This window comes from Borostomias antarcticus (genome assembly GCF_949987555.1).
Source record: "Borostomias antarcticus genome assembly, chromosome: 35".
In the NCBI taxonomy this organism is placed as follows: domain Eukaryota; kingdom Metazoa; phylum Chordata; class Actinopteri; order Stomiiformes; family Stomiidae; genus Borostomias; species Borostomias antarcticus.
This window is the reverse complement of record NC_140268.1, coordinates 415164-442663: the sequence shown is the minus strand read 5'-3', so window position 1 is coordinate 442663 and position 27500 is coordinate 415164. Positions and strand designations below refer to the sequence as shown.

At 50.0% G+C, this 27500-nt stretch overlaps 2 protein-coding genes across 2 annotated transcripts in view; both read right to left on the bottom strand.

The window, feature by feature from the left end:
• tbc1d16 (TBC1 domain family, member 16) overlaps positions 1-10712 on the bottom strand; it is a gene marked incomplete at both ends in the record, with an annotated part of 20322 nt that extends 9610 nt beyond the window's left edge. The window contains 4 exon segments of the mRNA XM_084460977.1: positions 6405-6608; positions 6610-6681; positions 7511-7673; positions 10544-10712. Of these exon segments, the coding sequence (XP_084317103.1) occupies positions 6405-6608; positions 6610-6681; positions 7511-7673; positions 10544-10712 (608 nt within the window).
• A 7452-nt stretch (positions 10713-18164) lies between these two features.
• The window catches only part of gaa (alpha glucosidase), a gene marked incomplete at its 5' end in the record, with an annotated part of 24896 nt that continues 15560 nt past the window's right edge, over positions 18165-27500 (bottom strand). Inside the window, 5 exons of the mRNA XM_084460970.1 lie at positions 18165-18291; positions 19487-19639; positions 21180-21344; positions 22354-22452; positions 22935-23076. Coding sequence (XP_084317096.1) covers positions 18226-18291; positions 19487-19639; positions 21180-21344; positions 22354-22452; positions 22935-23076 — 625 coding nt within the window. The 3' untranslated portion in view covers positions 18165-18225. The remainder of the gene's footprint in view (positions 18292-19486; positions 19640-21179; positions 21345-22353; positions 22453-22934; positions 23077-27500) is intronic.

Sequence of the window (27500 nt, the reverse complement as noted above, 5' to 3'; positions counted from 1 at the left end):
ACACGGCTTATGAATTGGCCGAGTGAAATGTAGAAAGGGTCCATATGAAATTGAGCGAGTTGCTTGGGTCCTGTTGTTTTGTGTACCAGGATGGCCGGCTTAGGCTACAGGAGACGGAGAATACAAGGAATGCATGGAGGTTACTATGCAGGACGAAGGCAAATACACACACACACACACACACACACACACACACACACACACACACACACACACACACACACACACACACACACACACACACACACACACACACACACACACACACACACACTGTCTACCGTCCAATTTCCCCTGTCATTCACGGCCAGTATGTTTTTCTCGGCACTGAAATACGAGCTCATGGTCCCCTCACTGCAGGAGGGCACACACACACACACACACACACACCTACACGCGCGCACACACCTACACGCGCACACACACACCAACTGCGTGAGCGGTTTCATCGACCATAGCTAACGACCTCAGCATACCTCAAACACAGCTCCCGCTAGCCCTGTGAAATTGAGTGACATAGATATACAGTACTGCTGTTGCTTAGCCAGTCAGGTCACACACAAAAACCAGGCCAGGTCAAGCCTGGCTTATGTGCGTGGCTGGCTTGTTTCTGTTCAGGACTGGTAGGACAGAAGCTAGTCATGCCACTGAAATAGCTGTGAATTGAAATTACATGAAATAATGTCTGATAAATTAAGATAGGTCTTGTCGCCTGGACACATCAGTTCCAATGCTTCCAATGCTAATCCAGCACAATAAGAGCGGGATATCCAGTTAGCTCATGAGCTCACAACAACTAGCAGCAGCTTCCATAACATTAATGGGTAACACTTTATAATAAAGTGGATCATTTACACGTTTATAAATTATATGTTAATGATTAGTTCCTTATTAACAATTGTTTTATAAATGCTTTATAACTGATCATTATTATAAAGTGTTACCGATTAATGTTAGCTGTCAGTGGCTAAAGCACTTTACACTGATGATTCCTATAACGTTAGCTATTTTGCTGCAATTGGCTCAACTTCTGTTTCTGGACAAAGAATAGTATCCACTATACTTCCGAGGAACTTATTGCGCAATGTCGTAGTGGTTATATTTTGGTGTTCTGGGAACACTGCCTCTTGTGGTGGTAACATAGAAATGCAGGTCAATAACGGGACCGCCATTTTGCAGGTCAACAACGGGACGGAGGGATTGACCACCTGACATTTGCCGTCTCTGGTGCGTGTCGATGATTGTAATATTACACACTAGGAGTATTGTTCCTGGTACTGTATTTGTTTTGAACTCTACAGTGAAAACACATCGGGTTACATATTGAACCTGTGAGGAACAGACAGACCTGATCAATTACACACAAAATCAATAATTTCTGACCTCATCAGTTACCTTTGATACATATTGAAAAACAATAACATGATTGATGTTAGATGGCTTGGTTTCCCCTAGCTAGCATGTCCTTATTTACTGATTAGCGGCCCATGCCTGATACAGTACCAGCAACTAGACTGTAGCCTATTGATTGGACTGGGACATTTTATTTTTTTTAAGATATTTTTTAGGGCTTTTCAGCTTTAATGGACAGGACAGTGTAGAGAGAGACAGGAAACGTGGGAGAGAGAGAGCGGGGAGGACATGCGGCACAGGACCCGAGCCGGGAATCGAACCCGGGTCCGCCGCGCGAAGGACTAGCCTTCATATGGGGCGCGCCTTACCCGGTGAGCTACCGGGGGCGCCCCTGGACTGGGACATTTAAACAGATAGCAGCTACTACCAGCTGCTACCTGTACGTCAAGTCAAGTACCCTCAGAAATGCACCTATGCAATACCATGGTTGTGGCGGCCACAAATTAAACTGACCCTCCTGGCCATCTTTAGCCGTGTTCCGCTGTGTTCTACAGTGTTCCGAGTTGGGTACCGTGTTCTACTGTGTTCTACTGTGTAGCAGTAGCACTGCCCCTCATGCTTGCGTGTTGTCATGTTTTTTTTTCTACTGCCACTGCCGCTGCACCTTCCTTTGGCGAGACGTTGGAGAGCTAGCGACAGGTAGGTAGGTCTGGTTAGCGCTAATGAGCTAAGCTAGCTAGCTCCAGTTATGTCAGTTTGAAGGAGCTGTTTGAAAGCGAAGAAGCTACCTGCTAACGGCTTCCCCGGGATTAAGTTAACTTAATTAAGTTAAGTTAACAGTTAAATGTTATTGGAACTGTTCCAAACTGTTGTAAGCTAGTTACATCCTGACATGTCAGCTACATGGCTACATCGACGCTACTTCAATTACCACGCCTCGAAACGGCAGCTAATATGTTACAAACACAGATCTTTATCAGGCAGCTCTGCTGTAACATAAACAGACAGCCTATTCTGTAGCTCACCACATATCAACACAATGTCCACTTAGGCCTGTACAAAAACATGATCTCTCTCGTGAGGGGAGCTCCAGGCCGGGCGGAGACCAGGATGCCCGCGGGCGCTCTCCCCAGCTGAGAGATGCTCTACCCTGGGGAGACAGCTGTGGCGTCACCCTGAGAACACGGAGGACCAGGGGCTACAGCCTCCAGACTCTCCCCAGTCCCCTAGCTCAACAGTGGGGAGAGAAGAGAGAGGAGGAGGGGGGGGTAGAGAGGAGGAGAGGTTCACAGTACCACTGTAAAAAGGACAATGGAAAACGTTTTTGGGAGGTACAGTAGGTTTAAAATGTCAAACTGCCATTTGAAACGAAAGCCTTTTCTAGTGAGAATGGTTTTTGAAAGCTTTTCATCTCAAAGAGCAGCAGTGTAGTCCCGAGTGGCATCGAAGCACTACAGTACGCATGCTTAGCAGTTTATAGAGCTGCTGGTAAAAAATATGTTGGAGACATTTTTGAAAGGGTGATGGGCTAATTGCATTCCACCTACACACTTGCTTTTCACTCCGTTTCTCGCTCTCTATGCTATCTCTCTGCCTCTCTCTCACCTCTTTCTCCCTCTCTCTCTCTATCTCTCTCTCTCTCACACCTCTTTCTCCCTCTCTCTCTCTCACCTCTTTCTCCCTCTCTCTATCTCTCCATCTCTCTCTCTCACCTCTCTCTCTCTCTCTATCCCTCTCTCTCACCTCTTTCTCTCTCTATCCCTCTCTCTCTCTATCCCTCTCTCTCACCTCTTTCTTTCTCTCTCTCTCTATCCCTCTCTCTCACCTCTTTCTCCCTCTCTCTCCCTCTCTCTCTCACACACACACACGGTCACACACACTTCAATATTCGGGGCGAAACGCTCACACTCTTTCACTCGGTTCCTCTTACCGTCTCACACACACACAAACACACGCACGCACGCACACACGCACACACACGCACACTCACACGCACACACACACACACACACACACACACACTGAATGATTCCAACGGACATGTTTCCAGCCCCCGGCCCCTTAACACAGTCAATTAAAGCTGGCGGACTGTTCCAGAAGGTTTTGGCCGCCGCTCCGATCTTCATTCTTCTAATCCTGCGAGCTGACATTCAGCCCAGCGGGACGACCCCCGTGAGCAGGGAGGAATCAAAGACCCTCACACCCACCCGGAGAGGGGGAGGAGGGGGAGGCGGAGGAGAATGGGATATGGGAACGGGGGGGGGGAGAGAGGGGGGAAAAGAGAGAGAGAGAGAGAGAGAGAGAGGGAGGGGTAAAGAGAGAGAGAGAGAGAGAGAGAGAGGGATAGAGAGAGAGAGAGAGAGAGAGAGAGAGGGGTAAAGAGAGAGAGAGAGAGAGAGAGAGAGGGATAGAGAGAGAGAGAGAGAGAGAGGGGTAAAGAGAGAGAGAGGGAGAGAGAGAGAGAGAGAGAGAGAGAGGGGGGTAAAGAGAGAGAGAGAGAGAGAGAGAGAGAGGGGTAAAGCGTAAGAGAGGGAGAGTAAGAGGAGGAAAGAGAGATGGAGGGAAAATGGAGTGATGGAGGTGGAGAGGAAGGAGAGAACGGAGAGGATGCGAGCAGAGAGAGAGAATGAGAGAGAGAGGAAAGGAGGAAGATCAACGGTGAGACAGAGGAGGGGAGATGAGGTGAAAGAGAGAGAGATGGAGTTAAAGTCAAGCACCAGGAAGAGGGGGACAGAGGGAGGAGAGGAAGAGAGGGAGGAGAGGAGAGGAAGAGAGGGATAAAGTAAAAGGTTAGAGGCAGTGCGAGAGAGAACTGCCAAGTCACACACTTGCACTGCACTTAGACACACACACACACACACACACACACACACACACACACACACACGCAATTCTGGGCTGTGTTTCAAATCACTCTGTGAAACGACCTCTGAGGGAATCATAAAGGAAAATGGCGACTGGGCCAAAGGAGCAACTTGATAGTTGTCCAGATGGTTCTGTTGATTAGAGCATGGTGTTTGGCAATACTAAGGTTGTGGGTTCAATTCCTGCTTGTCAAGTAAAGTAAAGTAAAGTTTTGTAAAGTTGTAGCATCATCAGTTGGGACAATACCATCTTTACTTTACTTTCAGCACCTACAGTATTCTCTGCCGAGCTCAGAGCACCTCTACCCAGATTCCAATCTTTTTCTCTTTGGCGCTACCTAGTGGTAGTTTAGGTAAATTACGGCCCAAAATGGAGGGAAAAAACAGTATCATAGTCCGTTGGGAAACTAGCATCTGGAGTAGTAGGTCAGGTTAACGACACGAACACAATTGTTATATTCTCTCTTTATCTATACTCAGCTATGACAGGACAGAGCGTTTGAATCTGTAGCCCCATATCTCTGGAATGCGCTCCCCCAGGACTTAAGAATGTCTCCCGATGTGGACATTTTTGTGCGTGGCTGTAAGCCAGCGCACCATGGAGAGCAAATGTCGGGTTGTCCCTCTCTGTCCCTTCCCTTGTTGACCTGCAGTTCTATGTTGCTACCACAAGAGGCAGTGGTCCCTCAACATCAAAACAAAAGACTACGACACCATTGACTTTTAAGAGCTTTGAATTAACTGTGTCAAACTGATTGTGCCACCACAAGACGAAGAACATCAAAGTCCCAGAACATCAAACACGTTAGCTGTTTTTCCACTGTCGGGCCGAACGGTTACTAGGCAGATTCGTTTGGCTCCGTTCTGTCCCAGACTCGTCAGAACCGTGACCATCTGTTTTTCCACTGTCGGGGCCGCTAACAGTATGGAGGAGGATTTGGTTTATTTTGGACTATTTCTGTTTTTTCTTTTTATGCGCCTACATGAGCGCACAAACCGTACCTGGCGTGATGGTGTTGAAAGAAGCAGACAGAGAAGAAAGAGAGAGGAAGATAGTAGGCAGGAACACAAATCAAAGTAGGTAACAACTAACGTTACACACTAACTACAAAAAGTAAACCTGTTGCGTTCTTGTGATTGAAACAAGTTTAGGTAGGTTACAGTAACGTTATATTACACAGGCTAGCAGCAGTTTTTCCCCTACGATACAGTTGCAGAATAAGACAGCCTAGCTGGAAGGGCTAACACAGCCAGACTAGGGATTTGAGGCACGTTCAAGTAGCTAACTTTGGCCAATACGACTGGCTAACGGCTAGCAAAACCTAATGAAATGCTGAGTCCTGCTTTGCAGCTTCATGCATTTCAGATTGATCATGTTGGCAATGAGTGTGAATTTGCTGCTATGTGAGAGATAAGGACCTGTTGTTGCATGTCGTTGACAAAAGCTACCCCTTATTATGGTGTCAGAACGATGGCTTATGAATGCGATGTTATACAGTTGCCCAGAGATAGCACTGGCATGGCTATTTTCAGTTTGATAAAAGGCATTGTGGTGTTTGAACACGAGTTGTCGTACTGTTGTACAGTACGACAAGACATTATTTCATGTCATTTCAATTCACAGTTATTTCAGTGGCATCACTAGTTTCCGTCCTACCAGTCCTGAACAGAAACAAGCCAGCCACGCACATAAGCCAGGCTTGACCTGGCCTGGTTAAGGGACTGCTTAAGACCCACCTGTTCCAGCAGGCTTTTGGACAGCCGTAACTGTTGCCTATGTTGTGTTTTTCTTTGTATTTGACTGTCTTTTTTGTGTAGTTTTCTGTCTTTTTTGACCTGTGAAGCACTTTGTGACTGTGAAAAGTGTTTTTATAAATAAAGTTTTACCTACTTACTTACTATGAAGATGTGAGAAAGCAATATGATCTCTTCCATGCTGTGGGCATTACACAAACAGGAGAAAGCTGATACAAATGTGCATTCAACACTTATATTGGGGATATATCAGTGACAGGTGGCAGTTGAGGACCGTGGACGACAAACATTGACAAAAGACAACCTCCCCGCAAACACACACCACACGCACAAACACGCACACGCATGCGCACACACACACACACACACACACACACACACACACACACACACACACACACACACACACACACACGCGCGCACTCTCCTCACCTGGTCTCGTTGTCCAGGAAGACGGAGCTGCTGTTCTCACAGAGGGCCTCGCTGACGGGCGACAGGCAGAAGGGCGAGGAGAAGGTGTCCGAGTCGGAGCCCATGGTGCTGTCCCGGCTCACCTCGTCGGCCGACAGCTCGCAGGAGCCCTCGTCGGCCTCGTCCCCAGGCGGGGGCTGCTGCTGCTGGGGGGGGGGGGCAGGGCTCCGGCGGGCCGGGGGGCTTCTCCTCCTCCTCCTCCTCCTCCTCCTGGGCGGGCGGGGGGCGGGAGTGGGGCCTAGATAAGTAAAGAGCAGAAGTACTGTATGACTGCTACGCTAGGCTAACCCTTACCCTAGATATGTAATGAGTATCAGTACTGTATCACTGCTACGCTAGGCTAACGCTAACCCTACATGTAGATATGTAATGAGTATCAGTACTGTATCACTGCTACGCTAGGCTAACGCTAACCGTACATGTAGATATGTAATGAGTATCAGTACTGTATCACTGCTACGCTAGGTTAACGCTAACCGTACATGTAGATATGAAATGAGTATCAGTACTGTATCACTGCTACGCTAGGCTAACCCCAACCCTACATGTAGATATGTAATGAGTATCAGTACTGTATCACTGCTACGCTAGGCTAACCCCAACCCTACATGTAGATATGAAATGAGTATCAGTACTGTATCACTGCTACGCTAGGCTAACCCTAGGGATGCCCCAGACTCACTCCACAGTTCTGGCGACATTCCTCAGGAAGCAATGAATCAAGTCGACCCAACCTAACCTCCACGTGAACCGTGAGCCGAGACCTTGACTGCTCTACGCCCAATCGGTGGTCATCGTCCTCAAAGCGTCATACGCTGTTGAGGCTCGACTCCGCGACCTGGAGGCCGACTCTGCGACCGGGTTTCGTCTCGACAGTGAGGAACGCGTGAGGAACGCATGAGGAACGCGTGAGGAACGCATGATAATTGAACCGCAGTTCCTGAATGAGGTACGAGAAAGTCGGCGCACAATCTGTTCACTTTGACACCAGCGACCGCCGCTGACCTAGCCTGTGAGCCCCCCCCCACCCCACCCGCCCCCCCCCACCCCACCCGCCCCCCCCCTACCTGCCGGGCCGACGGCGGGCGTTCCTCCGGACGGGCGAGCTCTCTGGGGTGATATAGCGCAGGGCCTCCTCGTCCTGTCTCTGGATACGGGAGTTGGGCACCCAGGTGAGGATTAGAGTGGTACCGAGGATCTCGTCCTTCTCCGTGTGCACACACAGGTAGCCTGCAGGGGGCGGAACACACAGGGGCCAGGGTCTAATCAGCTTCTACACACACACACACACACACACACACACACACACACACACACACACACACACACACACACAGGTAGCCTGCAGGGGGTGGAACACACAGGGGCCAGGGGTCTATTCAGCTTCTACACACACACACACACACACACACACACACACACACACACACACACACACACACACAGGTAGCCTGCAGGGGGCGGAACACACAGGGCTGGGGTCTATTCAGCTTCTACACACACACACACACACACACACACAGGTAGCCTGCAGGGGGCAGAACACACAGGGCCGGGGGTCTAATCAGCTTCTATCCACTTCATTCACCTCACACACACACACACACACACACACACACACACACACACACACACACACACAGGTAGCCTGCAGGGGGTGGAAAACACAGGGGCCGGGGGTCTATTCAGCTTCTATTCACCTCACACACACACACACACACACACACACACACACACACACACAGGTAGCCAGTCAGAGGAGCTGGTCTCCGCGCATGTGTGAGCGGGTGTTGCGCAATACGGACCCGCTGTTGCGCAACAGTGAATTGGAGCGGAGAGATGAGTCGTCTCTTTTGATAGTTTATAGCGGAAATGCTTCCTAGACAAACAGTGCCCTCTAGTGGACGTATTCAACGTATACTTAACCAACGTAAAGGACGCATAGACGTATGTGGGCAGTGACTGTTATAACGTTTGAAACTGAAGGATAGATTTTCGCACGAAAAGGGAGCATAAATAATCCTAAGTATTTTCGTAGTCAATGATGTTGACGCTCGCCCCAGCCCTAATATGCACGCACACACACACACACGCGCGCACACACACACACACACACACACACACACACACACACACGGGAATCATAGGGAAAGAAAGATGCATAGATGGCCACTCTGTCACATGCACACACACATGCACGCGTACCCACACACACACACACACACACGCACACACACACACACTGTAACCCGAGTAGATAAGACAATGCGAGTGGGACACCCACAGGTAATGTGAGGAACCATGGAAACATGATACAGGCTGAGGAGGTACATTATACTGTACATATGAACACCGTCACATACAGGGAAATTATAGGAAAGATAACTGTACACACACACACACACACGCACACACACACACACACACACACAGAGGAGCAGACCACAGAAAGAGACGATGAAGACCCAGCAGAGAATGACAGTGCAGCATCACGCCGCCACACAAGGTGGAAGACGGCGTGCGGCGAGAGGATTGGGGGTCACTAGAGGAGAGGGGGTCCCTGAGAGGAGAGGGGGTCCCTAGGAGGAGAGGGGGTCCCTAGGAGGAGAGGGGTCTCTAGGAGGAGAGGGGGTCCCTAGGAGGAGAGGGGTCACTAGGAGGAGAGGGGGTCCCTAGGAGGAGAGGGGTCCCTAGGAGGAGAGGGGGTCCCTAGGAGGAGAGGGGTCCCTAGGAGGAGAGGGGGTCCCTAGGAGGAGAGGGGGTCCCTAGGAGGAGAGGGGGTCCCTAGGAGGAGAGGGGTCCCTAGGAGGAGGGGGGTCCCTGAGAGGAGAGGGGTCCCTAGGAGGAGAGGGGGTCCCTAGGAGGAGAGGGGGTCCCTAGGAGGAGAGGGGGTCCCTAGGAGGAGAGGGGGTCCCTAGGAGGAGAGGGGGTCCCTAGGAGGAGAGGGGTCCCTAGGAGGAGAGGGGTCCCTAGGAGGAGAGGGGGTCCCTAGGAGGAGGGGGGTCCCTGAGAGGAGAGGGGTCACTAGAGGAGAGGGGGTCCCTAGGAGGAGAGGGGGTCCCTGAGAGGAGAGGGGTCCCTAGGAGGAGAGGGGTCCCTAGGAGGAGAGGGGGTCCCTAGGAGGAGGGGGGTCCCTAGGAGGAGAGGGGGTCCCTAGAAGGAGAGGGGGTCCCTAGGAGGAGAGGGGTCTCTAGGAGGAGAGGGGTCCCTAGGAGGAGAGGGGGTCCCTAGGAGGAGAGGGGGTCTCTAGGAGGAGAGGGGGTCCCTAGGAGGAGAGGGGTCCCTAGGAGGAGAGGGGGTCCCTAGGAGGAGAGGGGGTCCCTAGGAGGAGAGGGGGTCCCTAGGAGGAGAGGGGTCCCTAGGAGGAGAGGGGTCCCTAGGAGGAGAGGGGTCCCTAGGAGGAGAGGGGTCCCTGAGAGGAGAGGGGGTCCCTAGGAGGAGAGGGGGTCCCTAGAGGAGAGGGGGTCCCTGAGAGGAGAGGGGTCCCTAGGAGGAGAGGGGGTCCCTAGGAGGAGAGGGGTCCCTAGGAGGAGAGGGGTCCCTAGGAGGAGAGGGGTCCCTAGGAGGAGGGGGGTCCCTAGGAGGAGAGGGGTCCCTAGGAGGAGAGGGGGTCTCTAGGAGGAGAGGGGTCCCTAGGAGGAGAGGGGTCCCTAGAGGAGAGGGGGTTCCTGAGAGGAGAGGGGGTCCCTAGGAGGAGAGGGGGTCACTAGAGGAGAGGGGGTCCCTGAGAGGAGAGGGGGTCCCTAGGAGGAGAGGGGTCCCTAGGAGGAGAGGGGGTCCCTGAGAGGAGAGGGGTCCCTAGGAGGAGATGAGGAGGTGAGCGGAGGCGGCCTTTAAAAAAGGTAGGATCTCCACGGTCTCCGTCGCTTGGAAGAGATGGATGAACGAGGGAATAAAAGATGGCCGCATGAGGCAGAGAGAGAGAGAGAAGTTAGAGGCACGACGAGGCAGAGGATGGCAAGAGAGAGAGGGAGGGAGGAGAAGAGGGAGAGAAGAAGAGGAGAGAAGAGGGAGGAGAGGTGGAGGGAGGTGGAGGACAAGGCCGTCACCCTGTAGAGTGTCATGCAGACGACGGGGTAACGTCGGGTCGGGTGGGCTACCTGGGTGGTGTTCGGCCAGGCCCGGCAGGGGCTCGGCCGGGTGCACGCACACGTTGTTCTTGGAGAAGATGACCTCGCCGTCCAGGCCGCCGCGCGCCGGCCCGGGGTTGAAGGTCAGGAGGTCGGAGGCCTTGGAGGAGGCGCGCCGCAGGAGCCGACCCAGAGACATCTCCTCCCACCGCAGGAGCCCGAGCCCATCCTCTGGAGGGGAAGAGAGGGATGGGGGAGAGGGGGGAGAGAGAGAGAGAGAGAGAGAGAGGGAGAGGGAGAGAGAGAGAGAGAGAGGGGGGGGGGGGGGGGGCAGAAACAGAGAGAGAGAGATAGAGAACGACAGAGGGGGTGAAGAGGGATAGGAGCAGTGCAGGGAGAGAGGGAGACGTGGAGGGAGAGAGAGACAAGATGGAGGGAGAGAGGGAGACGTGGAGGGAGAGAGAGACAAGGTGGAGGGAGAGAGGGAGACGTGGAGGGAGAGAGAGACAAGGTGGAGGGAGAGAGGGAGACGTGGAGGGAGAGAGAGACAAGGTGGAGGGAGAGAGGGAGACGTGGAGGGAGAGAGAGACAAGGTGGAGGGAGAGAGGGAGACGTGGAGGGAGAGAGAGACAAGATGGAGGGAGAGAGACGGAGAGAGCGAAAGAGAAGGACGAGGGGGGAAAGAGGGGATAAAGATGAGTAGTGCGTCAGACAAGAAAAGTATGACAATATTTTTACAATGCATAACCCAAGCTGCCAATTTTGTAATCCATAATCTGTTTACAAACCTTCACAGCAAATCTAGTTTTGTTTTGAAAACAGCGACAGATGTTGGTTCGAGTGGTGCAGAGTCAGTTGTTTATAGTACTCTGGTTGTACTATACATAGGCCCTCACTCTCATTATAACACAAATGCCACCCCCTGGACCAACAAGTGAACACGTGACACCTTGTCTATACAATAGACAACTGACTATGCACCACTGTACACTCGAACACTCGAACCAACACCTGACAACACTTGAGCAATTGAACACCTTGTCTATACAATAGACAACTGACTCTGTACTACTGTATACATGTGCATTACATGCCTCTCTTCTTTACAGAGATGGTCACAACCACAACATGTCCTGAGAGCACATGCAAAATAACAACTTATGGCTACTTTTAATGTGCATGTCTGTATGTTTAATAAAGCATTTAGGAAAAGTTCCAATCAAGACTTGAATATTACCTATTCTGTTGAGTACTATGTTTACAATTGTTCATTCATGATATTATTACAATTGACCTTTCAAGTCTGCCTACACTTAGGTTACCTAGCTAAGAACCATTCTAATTACAATTTACTTCTAAGGGCAAATACTTTACTTTCATATCTTCATATCAATATAATATCAAGATCCTAGTAGATGTCCAAATAAACCACTGTGTCCTGGGTCTACTTATTCACCACCTAAAGGGAAGTGCAAAACAGCAAGTCATGACCGTTATCCAGAAACAAAAGTTGAACCCATTGCAGCAAAATAGCTAACATTACAGGAATCATCAGTGTAACTGCTTTAGCCACTGACCGCTAACATTAATGTTATGGAAGCTGCTGCTAGTTGTTGTGAGCCCATGAGCTAACTGGCTATCCCACTCTCATTGTGCTGGATTAGCATTGGAAGCATTGGAACTGATGTGTCCAGGTGACAAGACCCATCTTTATTTATCAGACATTACCGTCCTACCAGTCCCGCACAGAAATAAGCCAGCCAACACACATAAGCCAGGCTTGACCTAGCCTGGTTCTATGCCACGTCTTGTGCCACCATATTGATTCTCAAGACACACACACACACACACACACACACACACCTGGCCTTGTAAAGTAGCTGTGTGTGCGATCGAGTGTGTTCCCGCCTTGAATAAACAGAGCCACACACACACAGTCACTTCATCAGTGTGAAATTCCAAGCTGCTATCAGCAGTTAGCAGATGTCAGCATCTGGATGAGGGTACACATGCGCGCCCACACACACAAACACACGCACATACACACACACACACGCACGCACTTCACGCCGGGGGGGAAACACAAAAACGATGACGTCCACGGGACCCTTCCACCATCTAGGTCAAGGAGAGAGTGCTACTTCCTGTTTGGAGGGGGCTCAAACAGGAAGTGCCGGGCGCTGGAATTGGGGCACGGCTGGAAGAGAGTGGGTCAGGTCTCTCGGACGGATCACGGTCTATATGACAGCGGGAGTTTCCCTTTCTCTCTGTCCCTTAGATTTCCTCCTTCTCTCAAAGACAATTAAAGTATTCTATTACACCTCCCAACGGCCATGAAGGAGGAGCTTTGTGGAAGCGATCTGAAGGCAAAAAATAAAAAGTTGTCTGTTTTGTCTGTTTCTAAATCTATGTGCGTACTCTTAGAAATGCTATACTAGAACACCACTTGGTGACCTCTTCTGCATTGCAGAGTTCTACAGTACAGCGAATAGGCTATTTGCATGATAGCTGCTAACAACGCTAAGCTAACGCGCTTGTAAAGGGCTGATAAACCGGGTTGAACCTGCCAGGCCGGAGATCCAGTGTCAGCTGCTCCTCACGTCATCCGTTCTACATCAGTCAGATAGGAACACACGCTCTACAACGGGGCGGCTGTAGCTCAGTTGGTAGAGCGGGTCGTTCAGTGATCGAAGGGTCAGCGGTTCGAATCCCAGCTCCGACTGTCCACATGTCGAAGTGTCCTTGAGCAAGACGCCTAACCCCAAAATTGCTCCCAATGAGCAGGTTAGCACCTTGCATGGCAGCTACCGCCATTGGTGTGTGTGTGTGTGAGTGTGTGTGTGAATGGGTGAATGAGAGGCCATTGTAAAGCGCTTTGAGTGCCGCTAAGGTGGAAAAGTGCTATATAAGTGCAGTCCGTTCACCATTTATTACCTAACCCGGGTCCGTATCCTTTTCCTACCCGATCCTACCCCTGACCCTGCCTCTATCTGGGCCCAGGCACATTTATGCACACACAGACATACAACAATGTTTGCCATGTCTCTCCTATGATGTTATTAGCCTCTCTTACTCTGAAAATGTAATTTAATGTTCTTTATTGCTCTGTAAATGTTCTTAGCCGGTAGACAAACATACTCCAGGAGCTCGATCGCCTCGTTGAGAGGGGTCAGGGAAGAATTTTTACAGCTCACTTATCTGGCCCCCGGGTGATTACTGTTTTTTTTGCTTCCCTCTGGAATATGTAGAGAGTGGGTCGTATGCCCTCCTCCCTTGTTCTCTGTAAAGCGCATTGTGTTGCCTCTGGGTATGAAATGCGCTATACAAATAAAGCTTTGATTGATTGATTGATTGATTGATTTATCAGTCAGATAGGAACACACGCTCGTCTACAACAGCAGGATGTGTGTGTGTGTGTGCACAGTGGGGAACTGCACCAACGCGGTGTTAAGGCGTCTGAACACAAGAACAGCCATCGCTCTGGAATGTATGACAACACGGCCAGAACCGTCCGCCGTGATACGACTCCACGCTCGCCATGTGATGTGATCGAGCGACGGGGCCAACTGATATTGCACAAGTCTCTGTCTGTGTGTGTTTCTCTCCCTCTCTCACACACACGCAGGCACACACACACACACACACTCTCTCTCACACACACACACACACACTTTCTCTCTGTCAGCACCTCAGTGCGGGGTGTCTCTCTGACCCTATACTGTTGTATGAAATGACTTGGCCAGGCGCACCTCAAACTGGCCTCACCCCCAGAGCAGATGCTTCCATTAGAACACAGAACTTTCCAGAAGCACATTAGTGCCAACTCCGCTATGATTGATTGATTGATTGATTGATTTTTATTTATTTTTAAGACAGGGACAAGGTACAGCAGACACTTACCCTATAGAATAGGGAGAGATGCACTGTACAAGGTTATAGCTAGACAGCTAATTTCCACCCGCAGTCCCTGGGCAAATAAATATACAGTCTTAAGTGTCATGTATATAGTGTCATGTCTGACATTTCATGTCGTTCAATGAACTGCAACAGTTCATTATTGCATGTAGGACTATTCGAAGCTTATATGTGCTGCTGTCAAATATAAGACAGAGTTGCCACATACCAATAACCTACATTTCAGATCAAGTTAGCCTACAAACCTCTGAGAATGACGCCAGAGGCAGAAGTGTTCCAGTTTCTCGTGTGCTTAGCGTCCCAGCAAACACGCAACGTCAGGGAGACGTTCAGATCATGTCTTAATAACGTCCGTCGGTCCAGAACCCCATTTGTACGTCTGCTGGACCCCTCAATATTCACACGTCTGGCTTGGACCCCTCTAAGACGTCTGTGGACGTGCAGAACGGGTCCAATATCTGAACGTTAATAAAAACATTCATTCTGGCTCCTAATTGGATGTCTTTGGACGTCCGAAAAAGACAATAGACGTCTAAAAGACGTATTTTAGACGTGTCTTTGCTCAGTGGGTGAGAATGACGCCAGAGGTAGAAGTGTTCCAGTTTCTCGTGTGCAGCGTGGTGTCACCTTCTGGCATAAAGTTGTCAGACTGACATTTGAATAGGAGCTCCCATAATGACCTGGTCCCCATTCAAGTCCCATAATGACCTGGTCCCCATTCAAGTCCCATAATGACCTGGTCCCCATTCAAGTCCCATAATGACCTGGTCCCCATTCAAGTCCCATAATGACCTGGTCCCCATTCAAGTCCCATAATGACCTGGTCCCCATTCAAGTCCCATAATGACCTGGTCCCCATTCAAGTCCCATAATGACCTGGTCCCCATTCAAGTCCCATAATGACCTGGTCCCCATTCAAGTCCCATAATGACCTGGTCCCCATTCAAGTCCCATAATGACCTGGTCCCCATTCAAGTCCCATAATGACCTGGTCCCCATTCAAGTCCCATAATGACCTGGTCCCCATTCAAGTCCCAGTTGCCCGAGGCGGCTATGGAGCACCGGTTCAAGAGCTTTTGAATAATAACGCGCCCGAAAGAACTTGCTGTACCAACTCAACCAAGTCTGACTAATAAGAGCATGCTTTGTGAGCTATGACCACACAGGATATCACCGTGCGTCATGCATCGACTGGAAATAGGGGGATTTTTATTCTCTGGGCTCAGAGAGCTCAACTGACAAAGACAGGTCTAAAAGACGTCTTTTAAATGTCTTTTTAGTCTTTTTCAGACGTCCAAAGACATCCAATTAGGAGCCAGAATGAAAGTTTTTTTGGTCGTTCAGATATTGAACCCGTTCTGCACGTCCACAGACGTCTTAGAGGGGTCCAAGCCAGACGTGTGAATATTGAGGGGTCCAGCAGACGAACACACGGGGTTCAGGACCGACGGACGTTATTAAGACATGATCTGAACGTCTCCCTGACGTTGCGTGTTTGCTGGGAAGTCAGAGAGGGGGATGAGGCAATGATGGGCTAATAGTAAAAAATAAGAAGCAACACTAGTAGAAACATGATAGCCCCATCTACGAGAGCCGTGCCATGACGGGGCGACATCAGTTATCCACACTGTCGGTGACAAAACACATTCGCTCGACGCAGAGGTGGGATGGGACACTTCTTACCGCAGAGCTATCTGTGTGGATAGTCCCTCTGTTGATTGATTGATTGATTTTTATTGATTTTTAAGACAGGGACAAGGTACAGTAGACAACTGTCACAATTGTACCTTAATGTTTGGTCCGCGTAGAGATTGGATAGGTTACCCCGTCTCTAAAACAGGCTATAAATGTTTTAGCACGTCTGGGCCATGCCCAATTCGCTCCCTCTGACATTCAATCCAAACCTGCCCCAACTTCACGTTACACAAACGCCTCCACACATGTCCTATGAAGAAACTGAATCATAAGCTCGGTGATAAACGAGACAGGCCATCAGCTGATCCATCTCACACTGAGATACACCTGTGAGCAGGGAATGAATAGGCGAAATAATACGCACGAAACAGCCGCGCGTCCTCACCTTCTGTCCCGCTGGAGTCTCCAGTCCTCACCGCTCATCCATCCGAAGCAGAGGCGAGGTTACCGGGTGTGTGTTCAACGCTGATGGGCGAACTCGTAGCCGGTTATTTCGTCAGGCTGTGAAAAGGTAGCCCTGCTTGTTTTGTGTATCTCCGTACGGTCCCAGCACACGTTGAGCAGGCGAGCCATTCGTTAAACCCAACCCCCAAACGGTGCTGCTTCCGGGATTGAAATAGCTTCACCGGTCGCTGGCAGGATTTGGGAATTCAAAAGGCTTATAAAATGTAAAATGTTTGCCGCGTTTATCTCTCAAAAACGTTAGAAAGAAGCGAAACCCGAGTAAGGTAGCGAAATGTTAACCTTTATTATTATTATTATTATTATGTGGTATGACGTTTAGAGGTCAATGCCTCAAGCGTGCCTGTGGTTGGCTGGTCCCGATGACACGCTTGCATCATCATCATCATCAGGACCAGTGATGGAGTCAGCAGCATCATGACAGGACGGAGGTCCCACAGACAGGTGGAGGGACAGACAGACAGACAGGTGGAGGGACAGACAGACAGACAGACAGACAGACAGACAGACAGGTGGAGAAAGGACGAGGGTCCCACCAGAACACATGGACACACATTTGTATGTCAGTTGACATTTGTATGTCAACTGTGAGCCTAAAGTGCTCCGACTTTGCAATTTAAAGAGCTGGAATTTATAGCAAACAGCTCAAAAGGTAGTACATATTTTACGAGGGAAGAAACACAAACAATTAAATAATCCTAGAGCATTTCTCTCCCTGTGAATATTCTGTCCAACACCAAATAGATAGGTTAATTCATATTTGTCCAACTTGGGTCTACTTCATTACAATGTTAGGCTACACCTGTGCCATAAACCACAATAACCAATCATAATACACAGACAATTAGCGAGGGAGTTGTTTGATGTTGCCGAGTTGTTAGAAGCAGAGCTGATACAAAATCATGATTGATGACAAACACTAAACTGCCGTCACTGTATTCACCATCAAGTTACCAGCCATTATTATGCCATAATGTGCCCCAGATGTGTCTTAAAAGACCATTATTTACACACTCACACCAAGTCCTTAAGCCCAATACTAGAGTACTAATAGTAGGCTATGTCCTGTAGGCTCCACTCAGGATAAGATGAGGTCGTAGGGTCGGTGGTTCGAATCCCGGCTTCTTCTGACTACCTGTCGAAGTGTCCTTGGGCAAAGACACTGAACCCCAAAATTGCTCTCAATGAGCAGGCAAGCGCCTTGCATGGCAGCTGCCGCCATTGGTGTGTGAATGGCGCTCCGGGCCAGTGTAACAACTGGATGGGGAGCGCGTTACAAATTCAGTACCTATACCTAAACCTATACCTATGAGCATCAGCCCAGTGTATATAAGTGACGGCCAAATGTAGTCCACAGCATAACAATGAGGAAACACAGTCTGATCATGAGCATTCAAATACACTTTGCATGGACATAAAACCACTTTTCACTCTAATCAATTTGATCTGTTTTATTGAAAACATGGTATCAATACAATAAAACATGATTTACAAAATGGCAAAACAGTTAGCATATTCAACAAAGTAGGTGCAACACCTTCCTTCCAGTGCAGCAGTGACGTAGGGGTTAACGTCAGGGGAATTCAGAAGCACGACCCGAGGATTCTCTCTAAGGCCACTGGGTAATGGAGTCCACTGGATCACAGAGTCCACTGGACTGTGAACGCCTCAGACATGGGCAGGGCCAGACTGGTCACTGTCAGAACCTGTACAGATGAAGACGAACCACAATGGTCACTTAGGCAGGCCGATCAAAAACATGGTACCAGCAATCAGACAGACAGACAGACAGACAGGTGGAGGGACAGACAGAGAGACAGACAGGTGGAGGGACAGACAGAAAGACAGGTGGAGGGACAAACAGACAGACAGGTGGAGGGACAGACAGAGAGACAGACAGGTGGAGGGACAGACAGAGAGACAGGTGGAGGGACAGACAAACAGACAGACAGGTGGAGGGACAGACAGAGAGACAGACAGGTGGAGGGCGCAGACAGACAGACAGGTGGAGGGACAGACAGACAGACAGGTGGAGAAACAGACAGACAGACAGGTGGAGGGACAGACAGAGAGACAGACAGACAGGTGGAGGGACAGACAGACAGACAGGTGGAGGGACAGAGAGAGAGACAGGTGGAGGGACAGACAGAGAGACAGACAGGTGGAGGGACAGAGAGACAGACAGGTGGAGGGACAGACAGAGAGACAGGTGGAGGGACAGACAGACAGACATAGAGAGAGACAGACAGAGAGACAGGTGGAGAGACAGACAGACAGACAGGTGGAGGGACAGACAGAGAGACAGACAGGTGGAGGGACAGACAGACAGACAGGTGGAGGGACAGAGAGACAGACAGACAGGTGGAGGGACAGACAGAGAGACAGACAGGTGGAGGGACAGACAGACAGACAGACAGACAGACAGGTGGAGGGACAGACAGACAGACAGACAGACAGGTGGAGGGACAGACAGACAGACAGGTGGAGGGACAGACAGACAGACAGGTGGAGGGACAGACAGAGAGACAGGTGGAGGGACAGACAGACAGACAGACAGGTGGAGGGACAGACAGACAGACAGACAGACAGACAGGTGGAGGGACAGACAGACAGACAGGTGGAGGGACAGACCGACAGACAGACAGGTGGAGGGACAGACAGACAGACAGGTGGAGGGACAGACAGACAGGTGGAGGGATAGACAGACAGACAGACAGGTGGAGGGACAGACAGACAGACAGACAGGTGGAGGGACAGACAGACAGACAGACAGGTGGAGGGACAGACAGACAGACAGACAGACAGGTGGAGGGACAGACAGACAGACAGACAGACAGACAGACAGGTGGAGGGACAGACAGACAGGGTGTAGTGTGGGGGTTTGCAGGCTGAGGTCGTCACCTTGGTGTCGGAGCGGTAGGTGTAACCCCTGACCTCCTCTCCGTTGGCCCGCACGCAGCGGGGTGGCGAGGGCACCCCGAACACACGCAGACCCCCCAGCACACGACCGTCCAGACCCCCGCTCCGCCGGAGGGGGTCGCTCACCACCTGGGACTGGGGACAGAGGTTAGAGGTCAGAGGTCAGGTCCTTCGGAAACTCCATCTACTTACGTGACATTTACAGGCATATACAATATACTTTATATATTCTTAAAGCCCCACTATGTTGTTGATTTCATCTTAAAATCAGAGATTCAGAGGGGGGAGAGTCAGAGAGAGAGAGTCAGAGAGAGAGAGTCAGAGAGAGAGAGTCAGAGAGAGAGAGTCAGAGAGAGAGAGTCAGAGAGAGAGTCAGAGGGGGGAGAGTCAGAGAGAGAGTCAGAGAGAGAGAGTCAGAGAGAGAGTCAGAGAGAGAGAGTCAGAGAGAGAGTCAGAGAGAGAGAGTCAGAGAGAGAGAGTAAGAGGGGGAGAGAGTCAGAGGGGGGAGAGTCAGAGAGAGAGAGTCAGAGAGAGAGAGTCAGAGAGAGAGAGAGTCAGAGAGAGAGAGAGTCAGAGAGAGAGAGAGTCAGAGAGAGAGTCAGAGAGAGAGATTCAGATGGAGAGAGACAGAGAGAGAGAGTCAGAGAGAGAGTCAGAGAGAGAGAGTCAGAGGGGGGAGAGTCAGAGAGAGAGAGTCAGAGGGGGGAGAGTCAGAGAGAGAGAGTCAGAGGGGGGAGATTCAGAGGGGGGAGAGTCAGAGGGGAGAGAGTCAGAGGAGAGAGTCAGAGGGGAGAGAGTCAGAGGAGAGAGAGTCAGAGGGGAGAGAGTCAGAGGGGAGAGAGTCAGAGAGAGAGAGTCAGAGAGAGAGAGTCAGAGAGAGAGAGTCAGAGGGGGGAGATTCAGAGGGGGGAGAGTCAGAGAGAGAGTCAGAGAGAGAGAGTCAGAGAGAGAGAGTCAGAGAGAGAGAGTCAGAGAGAGAGAGAGTCAGAGGGGGGAGAGTCAGAGAGAGAGAGTCAGAGAGAGAGTCAGAGGAGAGAGAGTCAGAGAGGAGAGTCAGAGGAGAGAGAGTCAGAGAGAGAGAGTCAGAGAGAGAGAGTCAGAGAGAGAGAGTCAGAGAGAGAGAGTCAGAGAGAGAGAGTCAGAGAGAGAGAGTCAGAGGGGGGAGAGTCAGAGGGGAGAGAGTCAGAGGAGAGAGTCAGAGAGAGAGAGTCAGAGAGAGAGAGTCAGAGAGAGAGAGTCAGAGGGGGGAGAGTCAGAGAGAGAGAGTCAGAGAGAGAGAGTCAGAGAGAGAGAGTCAGAGGAGAGAGACTCAGAGAGAGAGATTCAGAGTGAGAGAGTCAGAGAGGAGAGAGTCAGAGAGAGAGAGAGTCAGAGGGGGGAGAGTCAGAGAGAGAGAGTCAGAGAGAGAGTCAGAGGGGGGAGAGTCAGAGAGAGAGAGTCAGAGAGAGAGAGTCAGAGAGAGAGTCAGGGAGAGAGTCAGAGAGAGAGAGTCAGAGAGAGAGAGTCAGAGAGAGAGAGTGAGAGAGAGAGAGTCAGAGAGAGAGAGTCAGAGGGGGGAGAGTCAGAGAGAGACACCAGCCTTATGGATGAGTCTGGTTTGGGGACGATGATGTTTTTGTGGCGTGAGATCTTCGTCCTGATGGACCGCAACACACAAACAAACCCCGCCTCCTACCTGCCCAGCCACGAAGGTGACATAGGAGTAGTCTCCCGTCTCAAAGGTGTCCAGGCTGTCCCCATCGTCCCAGAACAGGTCGCCCCGGGCCCGGCCCTCGGCAGACAGCGCCACCGTGAGGAGGAAGGGGTTACTGCGCGAGGCCGAGGTGGTCAACGCCGGCTCCTGTAACAGAGCAGGTTATTAAGACTTTATCACACCAAGAAACATGGATTCCAAGAAGCCAGCCCTTGTCAAAGAATCTAAAATAATCGTAAAATGTCGATTTTATGAACCCCAAAGAAAACAAAAATCACATTTTATAAGCGTAAACCCCCGTAATGTACCATAAATGTGGGATATGGAAAATTAAAGCCTGCATGTTTGTGACAATATCAGCAAACTAAGCTTTCTACTGGTCTTGGTGTAGTACAGTCATTACTGGGGCTGGGTTTAAAAAATCGATTCATCGATTCTGAATCAAATGATTCAGAATCGATTCATGAATCCCAAAATCGATCTTTTATTTAATGAATGAATGAATAAATGAAGGAATGAATAGTTCATTCATTCATTCAATGATTCATTCATTCATTTTTGGAAATCAGTATCGATACCCAGCCCTAGTATTGATGTGTTGCATAACTTGGCAGTCATGTAATTAAGGTTACAGCAAAAAAAACAGGTTTTAGTAACACTAACCGAATCGATATTGAATCGAATCGAGATAATCGATTCTGAACCTTGTGAATCGGAATCGAATCGATTCTTGAAATTCGAATCGATACCCAGCCCTAGTCATTACATAGAGTGCCTGTTGGACTGGTCTTGGTATACTGTAGTACAGTCATATCAAGTTGGATTTATATAGCGCCCTTCATGATACCCAGAGCGCTTTACAGAGTCCAGTATTCATTCAGACAGTCATACCGGTGGTGGTTAAGCTACATCTGTCTGACAGAAGCGTGGCTGCCAATCAGCGCCTATGACCCCTCCGACCAACATTCATTCACACGTTGCATGTCTTTATGATGGTGGGGGAAGCCGGAGTACCCGGAGGGAACCCACGCAGGCACGGGGAGAACATGCAAACTCCACACAGAAAGGACCTGGAACGACTGGGATTCGAACCGATCACATAGAGTACCTGTTGGACTGGTCTTGGTATAGCAGTCATGACATGCAGTACGAGTACCTGTTGAGGGATGATATGTCCCTCTCTCACGTGCACGTTGATGGTGTCCAGCGGGGCCGGGAGGAGCAGGTACTGACCTCGGCTGTAGAACGGATGACCCTGGAGAGGACGATCGAGAGGAGGACAACCATTGGTGGATTTGCTCAACCTTGGCCTGGGCCCCGTGTATAAATTCATAAATTCATATAGGAGAGGCTCACATGGAATGGTAAATGGACTGCACTTATATAGCGCTTTTCCACCTTAGCGGCACTCAAAGCGCTTTACAATGGCCTCTCATTCACCCATTCACACACCAATGGCGGTAGCTGCCATGCAAGGTGCTAACCTGCTCATTGGGAGCAATTTGGGGTTAGGTGTCTTGCTCAAGGACACTTCGACATGTGGACAGTTGGAGCCGGGATTCGAACCGCCGACCCTTCGATCATTGAACGACCCGCTCTACCAACTGAGCTACAGCCGCCCCGAATGCAGAATCGATGACGTTTTTAAATTTCTTACTAGTTTTTTAGTCTAACGGCAGAGGAGTTGTGAAAGTAATACAGAAATATGACTGAGATGAATGGAGGTGGCTTGTTTACATTTTTCAGACTGTACCAAGTCCCGGGGGGGAGGTAGGCGGCCAGCTCCACCGCCCCCTGCTCTAGTACCGGGCTGATGAGCAGAGAACACCCCCACAGGAACTGCCTGTCGATGGTCTGACTGTTGGGGTCAGAGGGGAACCTGGGAGAGGCGGACGAGAGAGAGAGAGAGAGAGAGAGAGAGAGAAAGAGAGAGAGATAAAGACAGAGAGAGAGGGAGAGAGAGAGAGAGAGAGAGAGAGAGAGGGAGAGAGAGAGAGGGAGAGAGAGAGAGGGAGAGAGAGAGAGACAGAGAGAGAGGGAGAGAGAGAGAGAGAGAGAGAGAGAGAGGGAGAGGGAGATAAAGACAGAGAGAGAGAGAGGGAGATAAAGGGAGAGAAAGATAAAGAGAGAGAGAGAGGGAGAGAGAGGGAGAGAGAGATAAAGACAGAGAGGAGAGAGAGAGAGGGAGAGAGAAATTAAGGGAGAGAGAGATAGAGAGAGAGAGGGAGAGAGAGAGGGAGAGAGAGAGGGAGAGAGAGGGAGAGAGGGAGGGAGAGGGGGAGAGAGAGGGAGAGAGAGATAAAGAGAGAGAGAGAGAGAGGGAGAGATAAAGACAGAGAGAGAGAGAGAGAGAGAGGGAGAGAGAGATAAAGGGAGAGAGAGATAGAGAGAGAGAGGGAGAGAGAGAGGGAGAGAGAGGGAGAGAGAGAGGGAGAGAGAGATAAAGAGAGAGAGGGAGAGAGAGAGGGAGAGATAAAGACAGAGAGAGAGAGAGAGAGAGAGGGAGAGAGAGATAAAGGGAGAGAGAGATAGAGAGAGAGAGGGAGAGAGAGAGGGAGAGAGAGGGAGAGAGAGAGGGAGAGAGAGATAAAGAGAGAGACGGAGAGAGAGAGATAAAGACAGAGAGAGAGAGAGAGGGAGAGAGAGATAAAGAGAGAGAGGGAGAGAGAGATAAAGAGAGAGAGGGAGAGAGAGAGATAAAGACAGAGAGAGAGAGAGAGAGAGGGAGAGAGAGAGGGAGAGAGAGATAAAGACAGAGAGAGAGAGAGAGAGAGAGGGAGAGAGAGAGAGATAAAGACAGATTCATGGCGGTGGATCAAATGTAGCTCGTTGGTATACTGCAGTGAAAGGACAGGAGCGGAGGGTAGAGGAGGAGAAATGAGAGAGAGAGAGAGGAGAAGAGAGAAAAGAACAGAGGAGGAGATGAGAGAGACATACTGGAGGAAGAGAGGGTTGGGATTAGAGATGAGAGAGACATACGGGAGGAAGAGAGGGTTGGGATTAGAGATGAGAGAGACATACTGGAGGAAGAGAGGGTTGGGATTAGAGATGAGAGAGACATACGGGAGGAAGAGAGGGTTGGGATTAGAGATGAGAGAGACATACTGGAGGAAGAGAGGGTTGGGATTAGAGATGAGAGAGACATACGGGAGGAAGAGAGGGTTGGGATTAGAGATGAGAGAGACATACTGGAGGAAGAGAGGGATTAGAGATGAGAGAGACATACGGGAGGAAGAGAGGGTTGGGATTAGAGATGAGAGAGACATACTGGAGGAAGAGAGGGTTGGGATTAGAGATGAGAGAGACACGGGAGGAAGAGAGGGTTGGGATTAGAGATGAGAGAGACATACTGGAGGAAGATAGGGATTAGAGATGAGAGAGACATACGGGAGGAAGAGAGGGTTGGGATTAGAGATGAGAGAGACATACGGGAGGAAGAGAGGGTTGGGATTAGAGATGAGAGAGACGTACTGGAGGAAGAGAGGGTTGGGATTAGAGATGAGAGAGACGTACTGGAGGAAGAGAGGGTTGGGATTAGAGATGAGAGAGACATACTGGAGGAAGAGAGGGTTGGGATTAGAGATGAGAGAGACATACTGGAGGAAGAGAGGGTTGGGATTAGAGATGAGAGAGACATACTGGAGGAAGAGAGGGTTGGGATTAGAGATGAGAGACATATTGGAGGAAGAGAGGGTTGGGATTAGAGATGAGAGAGACATACGGGAGGAAGAGAGGGTTGGGATTAGAGATGAGAGAGACATACAGGAGGAAGAGAGGGTTGGGATTAGAGATGAGAGAGACATACTGGAGGAAGAGAGGGATTAGAGATGAGAGAGACATACGGGAGGAAGAGAGGGTTGGGATTAGAGATGAGAGAGACATACTGGAGGAAGAGAGGGTTGGGATTAGAGATGAGAGAGACATACTGGAGGAAGAGAGGGTTGGGATTAGAGATGAGAGAGACTGGAGGAAGAGAGGGTTGGGATTAGAGATGAGAGAGACAAACGGGAGGAAGAGAGGGTTGGGATTAGAGATGAGAGAGACATATTGGAGGAAGAGAGGGTTGGGATTAGAGATGAGAGAGACATACTGGAGGAAGAGAGGGTTGGGATTAGAGATGAGAGAGACATACTGGAGGAAGAGAGGGTTGGGATTAGAGATGAGAGAGACATACTGGAGGATGAGAGGGTTGGGATTAGAGATGAGAGAGACATACGGGAGGAAGAGAGGGTTGGGATTAGAGATGAGAGAGACATACGGGAGGAAGAGAGGGTTGGGATTAGAGATGAGAGAGACATACTGGAGGAAAAGAGGGATGGGATTAGAGATGAGAGAGACACACTGGAGGAAGAGAGGGATTAGAGATGAGAGAGACACACTGGAGGAAGAGAGGGTTGGGATTAGAGATGAGAGAGACATACTGGAGGAAGAGAGGGTTGGGATGAGAGATGAGAGAGACATACTGGAGGAAGAGAGGGTTGGGATTAGAGATGAGAGAGACATACGGGAGGAAGAGAGGGTTGGGATTAGAGATGAGAGAGACATACTGGAGGAAGAGAGGGTTGGGATTAGAGATGAGAGAGACATACTGGAGGAAGAGAGGGTTGGGATTAGAGATGAGAGAGACATACGGGAGGAAGAGAGGGTTGGGATTAGAGATGAGAGAGACATACTGGAGGAAGATAGGGATTAGAGATGAGAGAGACATACTGGAGGAGGAGAGGGATTAGAGATGAGAGAGACATACTGGAGGAAGAGAGGGTTGGGATTAGAGATGAGAGAGACATACGGGAGGAAGAGAGAGATTAGAGATGAGAGAGACATACGGGAGGAAGAGAGGGTTGGGATTAGAGATGAGAGAGACATACTGGAGGAAGAGAGGGTTGGGATTAGAGATGAGAGAGACATACTGGAGGAAGAGAAGGTTGGGATTAGAGATGAGAGAGACATACGGGAGGAAGAGAGGGTTGGGATTAGAGATGAGAGAGACATACTGGAGGAAGATAGGGATTAGAGATGAGAGAGACATACTGGAGGAAGAGAGGGTTGGGATTAGAGATGAGAGAGACATACTGGAGGAAGATAGGGATTAGAGATGAGAGAGACATACGGGAGGAAGAGAGGGTTGGGATTAGAGATGAGAGAGACGTACTGGAGGAGGAGAGGGTTGGGATTAGAGATGAGAGAGACATGCTGGAGGAAGAGAAGGTTGGGATTAGAGATGAGAGAGACATACTGGAGGAAGAGAAGGTTGGGATTAGAGATGAGAGAGACATACTGGAGGAAGAGAGGGTTGGGATTAGAGATGAGAGAGACATACTGGAGGAAGAGAGGGTTGGGATTAGAGATGAGAGAGACATACTGGAGGAAGAGAGGGTTGGGATTAGAGATGAGAGAGACATACTGGAGGAAGAGAGGGTTGGGATTAGAGATGAGAGAGACATACGGGAGGAAGAGAGGGATTAGAGATGAGAGAGACGTACTGGAGGAAGAGAGGGTTGGGATTAGAGATGAGAGAGACATACTGGAGGAAGAGAGGGTTGGGATTAGAGATGAGAGAGACATACGGGAGGAAGAGAGGGTTGGGATTAGAGATGAGAGAGACATACTGGAGGAAGAGAGGGATTAGAGATGAGAGAGACGTACGGGAGGAAGAGAGGGTTGGGATTAGAGATGAGAGAGACATACTGGAGGAAGAGAGGGTTGGGATTAGAGATGAGAGAGACATACGGGAGGAAGAGAGGGTTGGGATTAGAGATGAGAGAGACATACTGGAGGAAGAGAGGGTTGGGATTAGAGATGAGAGAGACGTACTGGAGGAAGAGAGGGTTGGGATTAGAGATGAGAGAGACATACGGGAGGAAGAGAGGGATTAGAGATGAGAGAGACATACGGGAGGAAGAGAGGGTTGGGATTAGAGATGAGAGAGACATACTGGAGGAAGATAGGGATTAGAGATGAGAGAGACATACTGGAGGAAGAGAGGGTTGGGATTAGAGATGAGAGAGACATACGGGAGGAAGATAGGGATTAGAGATGAGAGAGACATACTGGAGGAAGAGAGGGTTGGGATTAGAGATGAGAGAGACATACTGGAGGAAGAGAGGGTTGGGATTAGAGATGAGAGAGACATACTGGAGGAAGAGAAGGTTGGGATTAGAGATGAGAGAGACATACTGGAGGAAGAGAGGGTTGGGATTAGAGATGAGAGAGACATACTGGAGGAAGAGAGGGTTGGGATTAGAGATGAGCGAGACATACTGGAGGTAGAGAGGGTTGGGATTAGAGATGAGAGAGACGTAC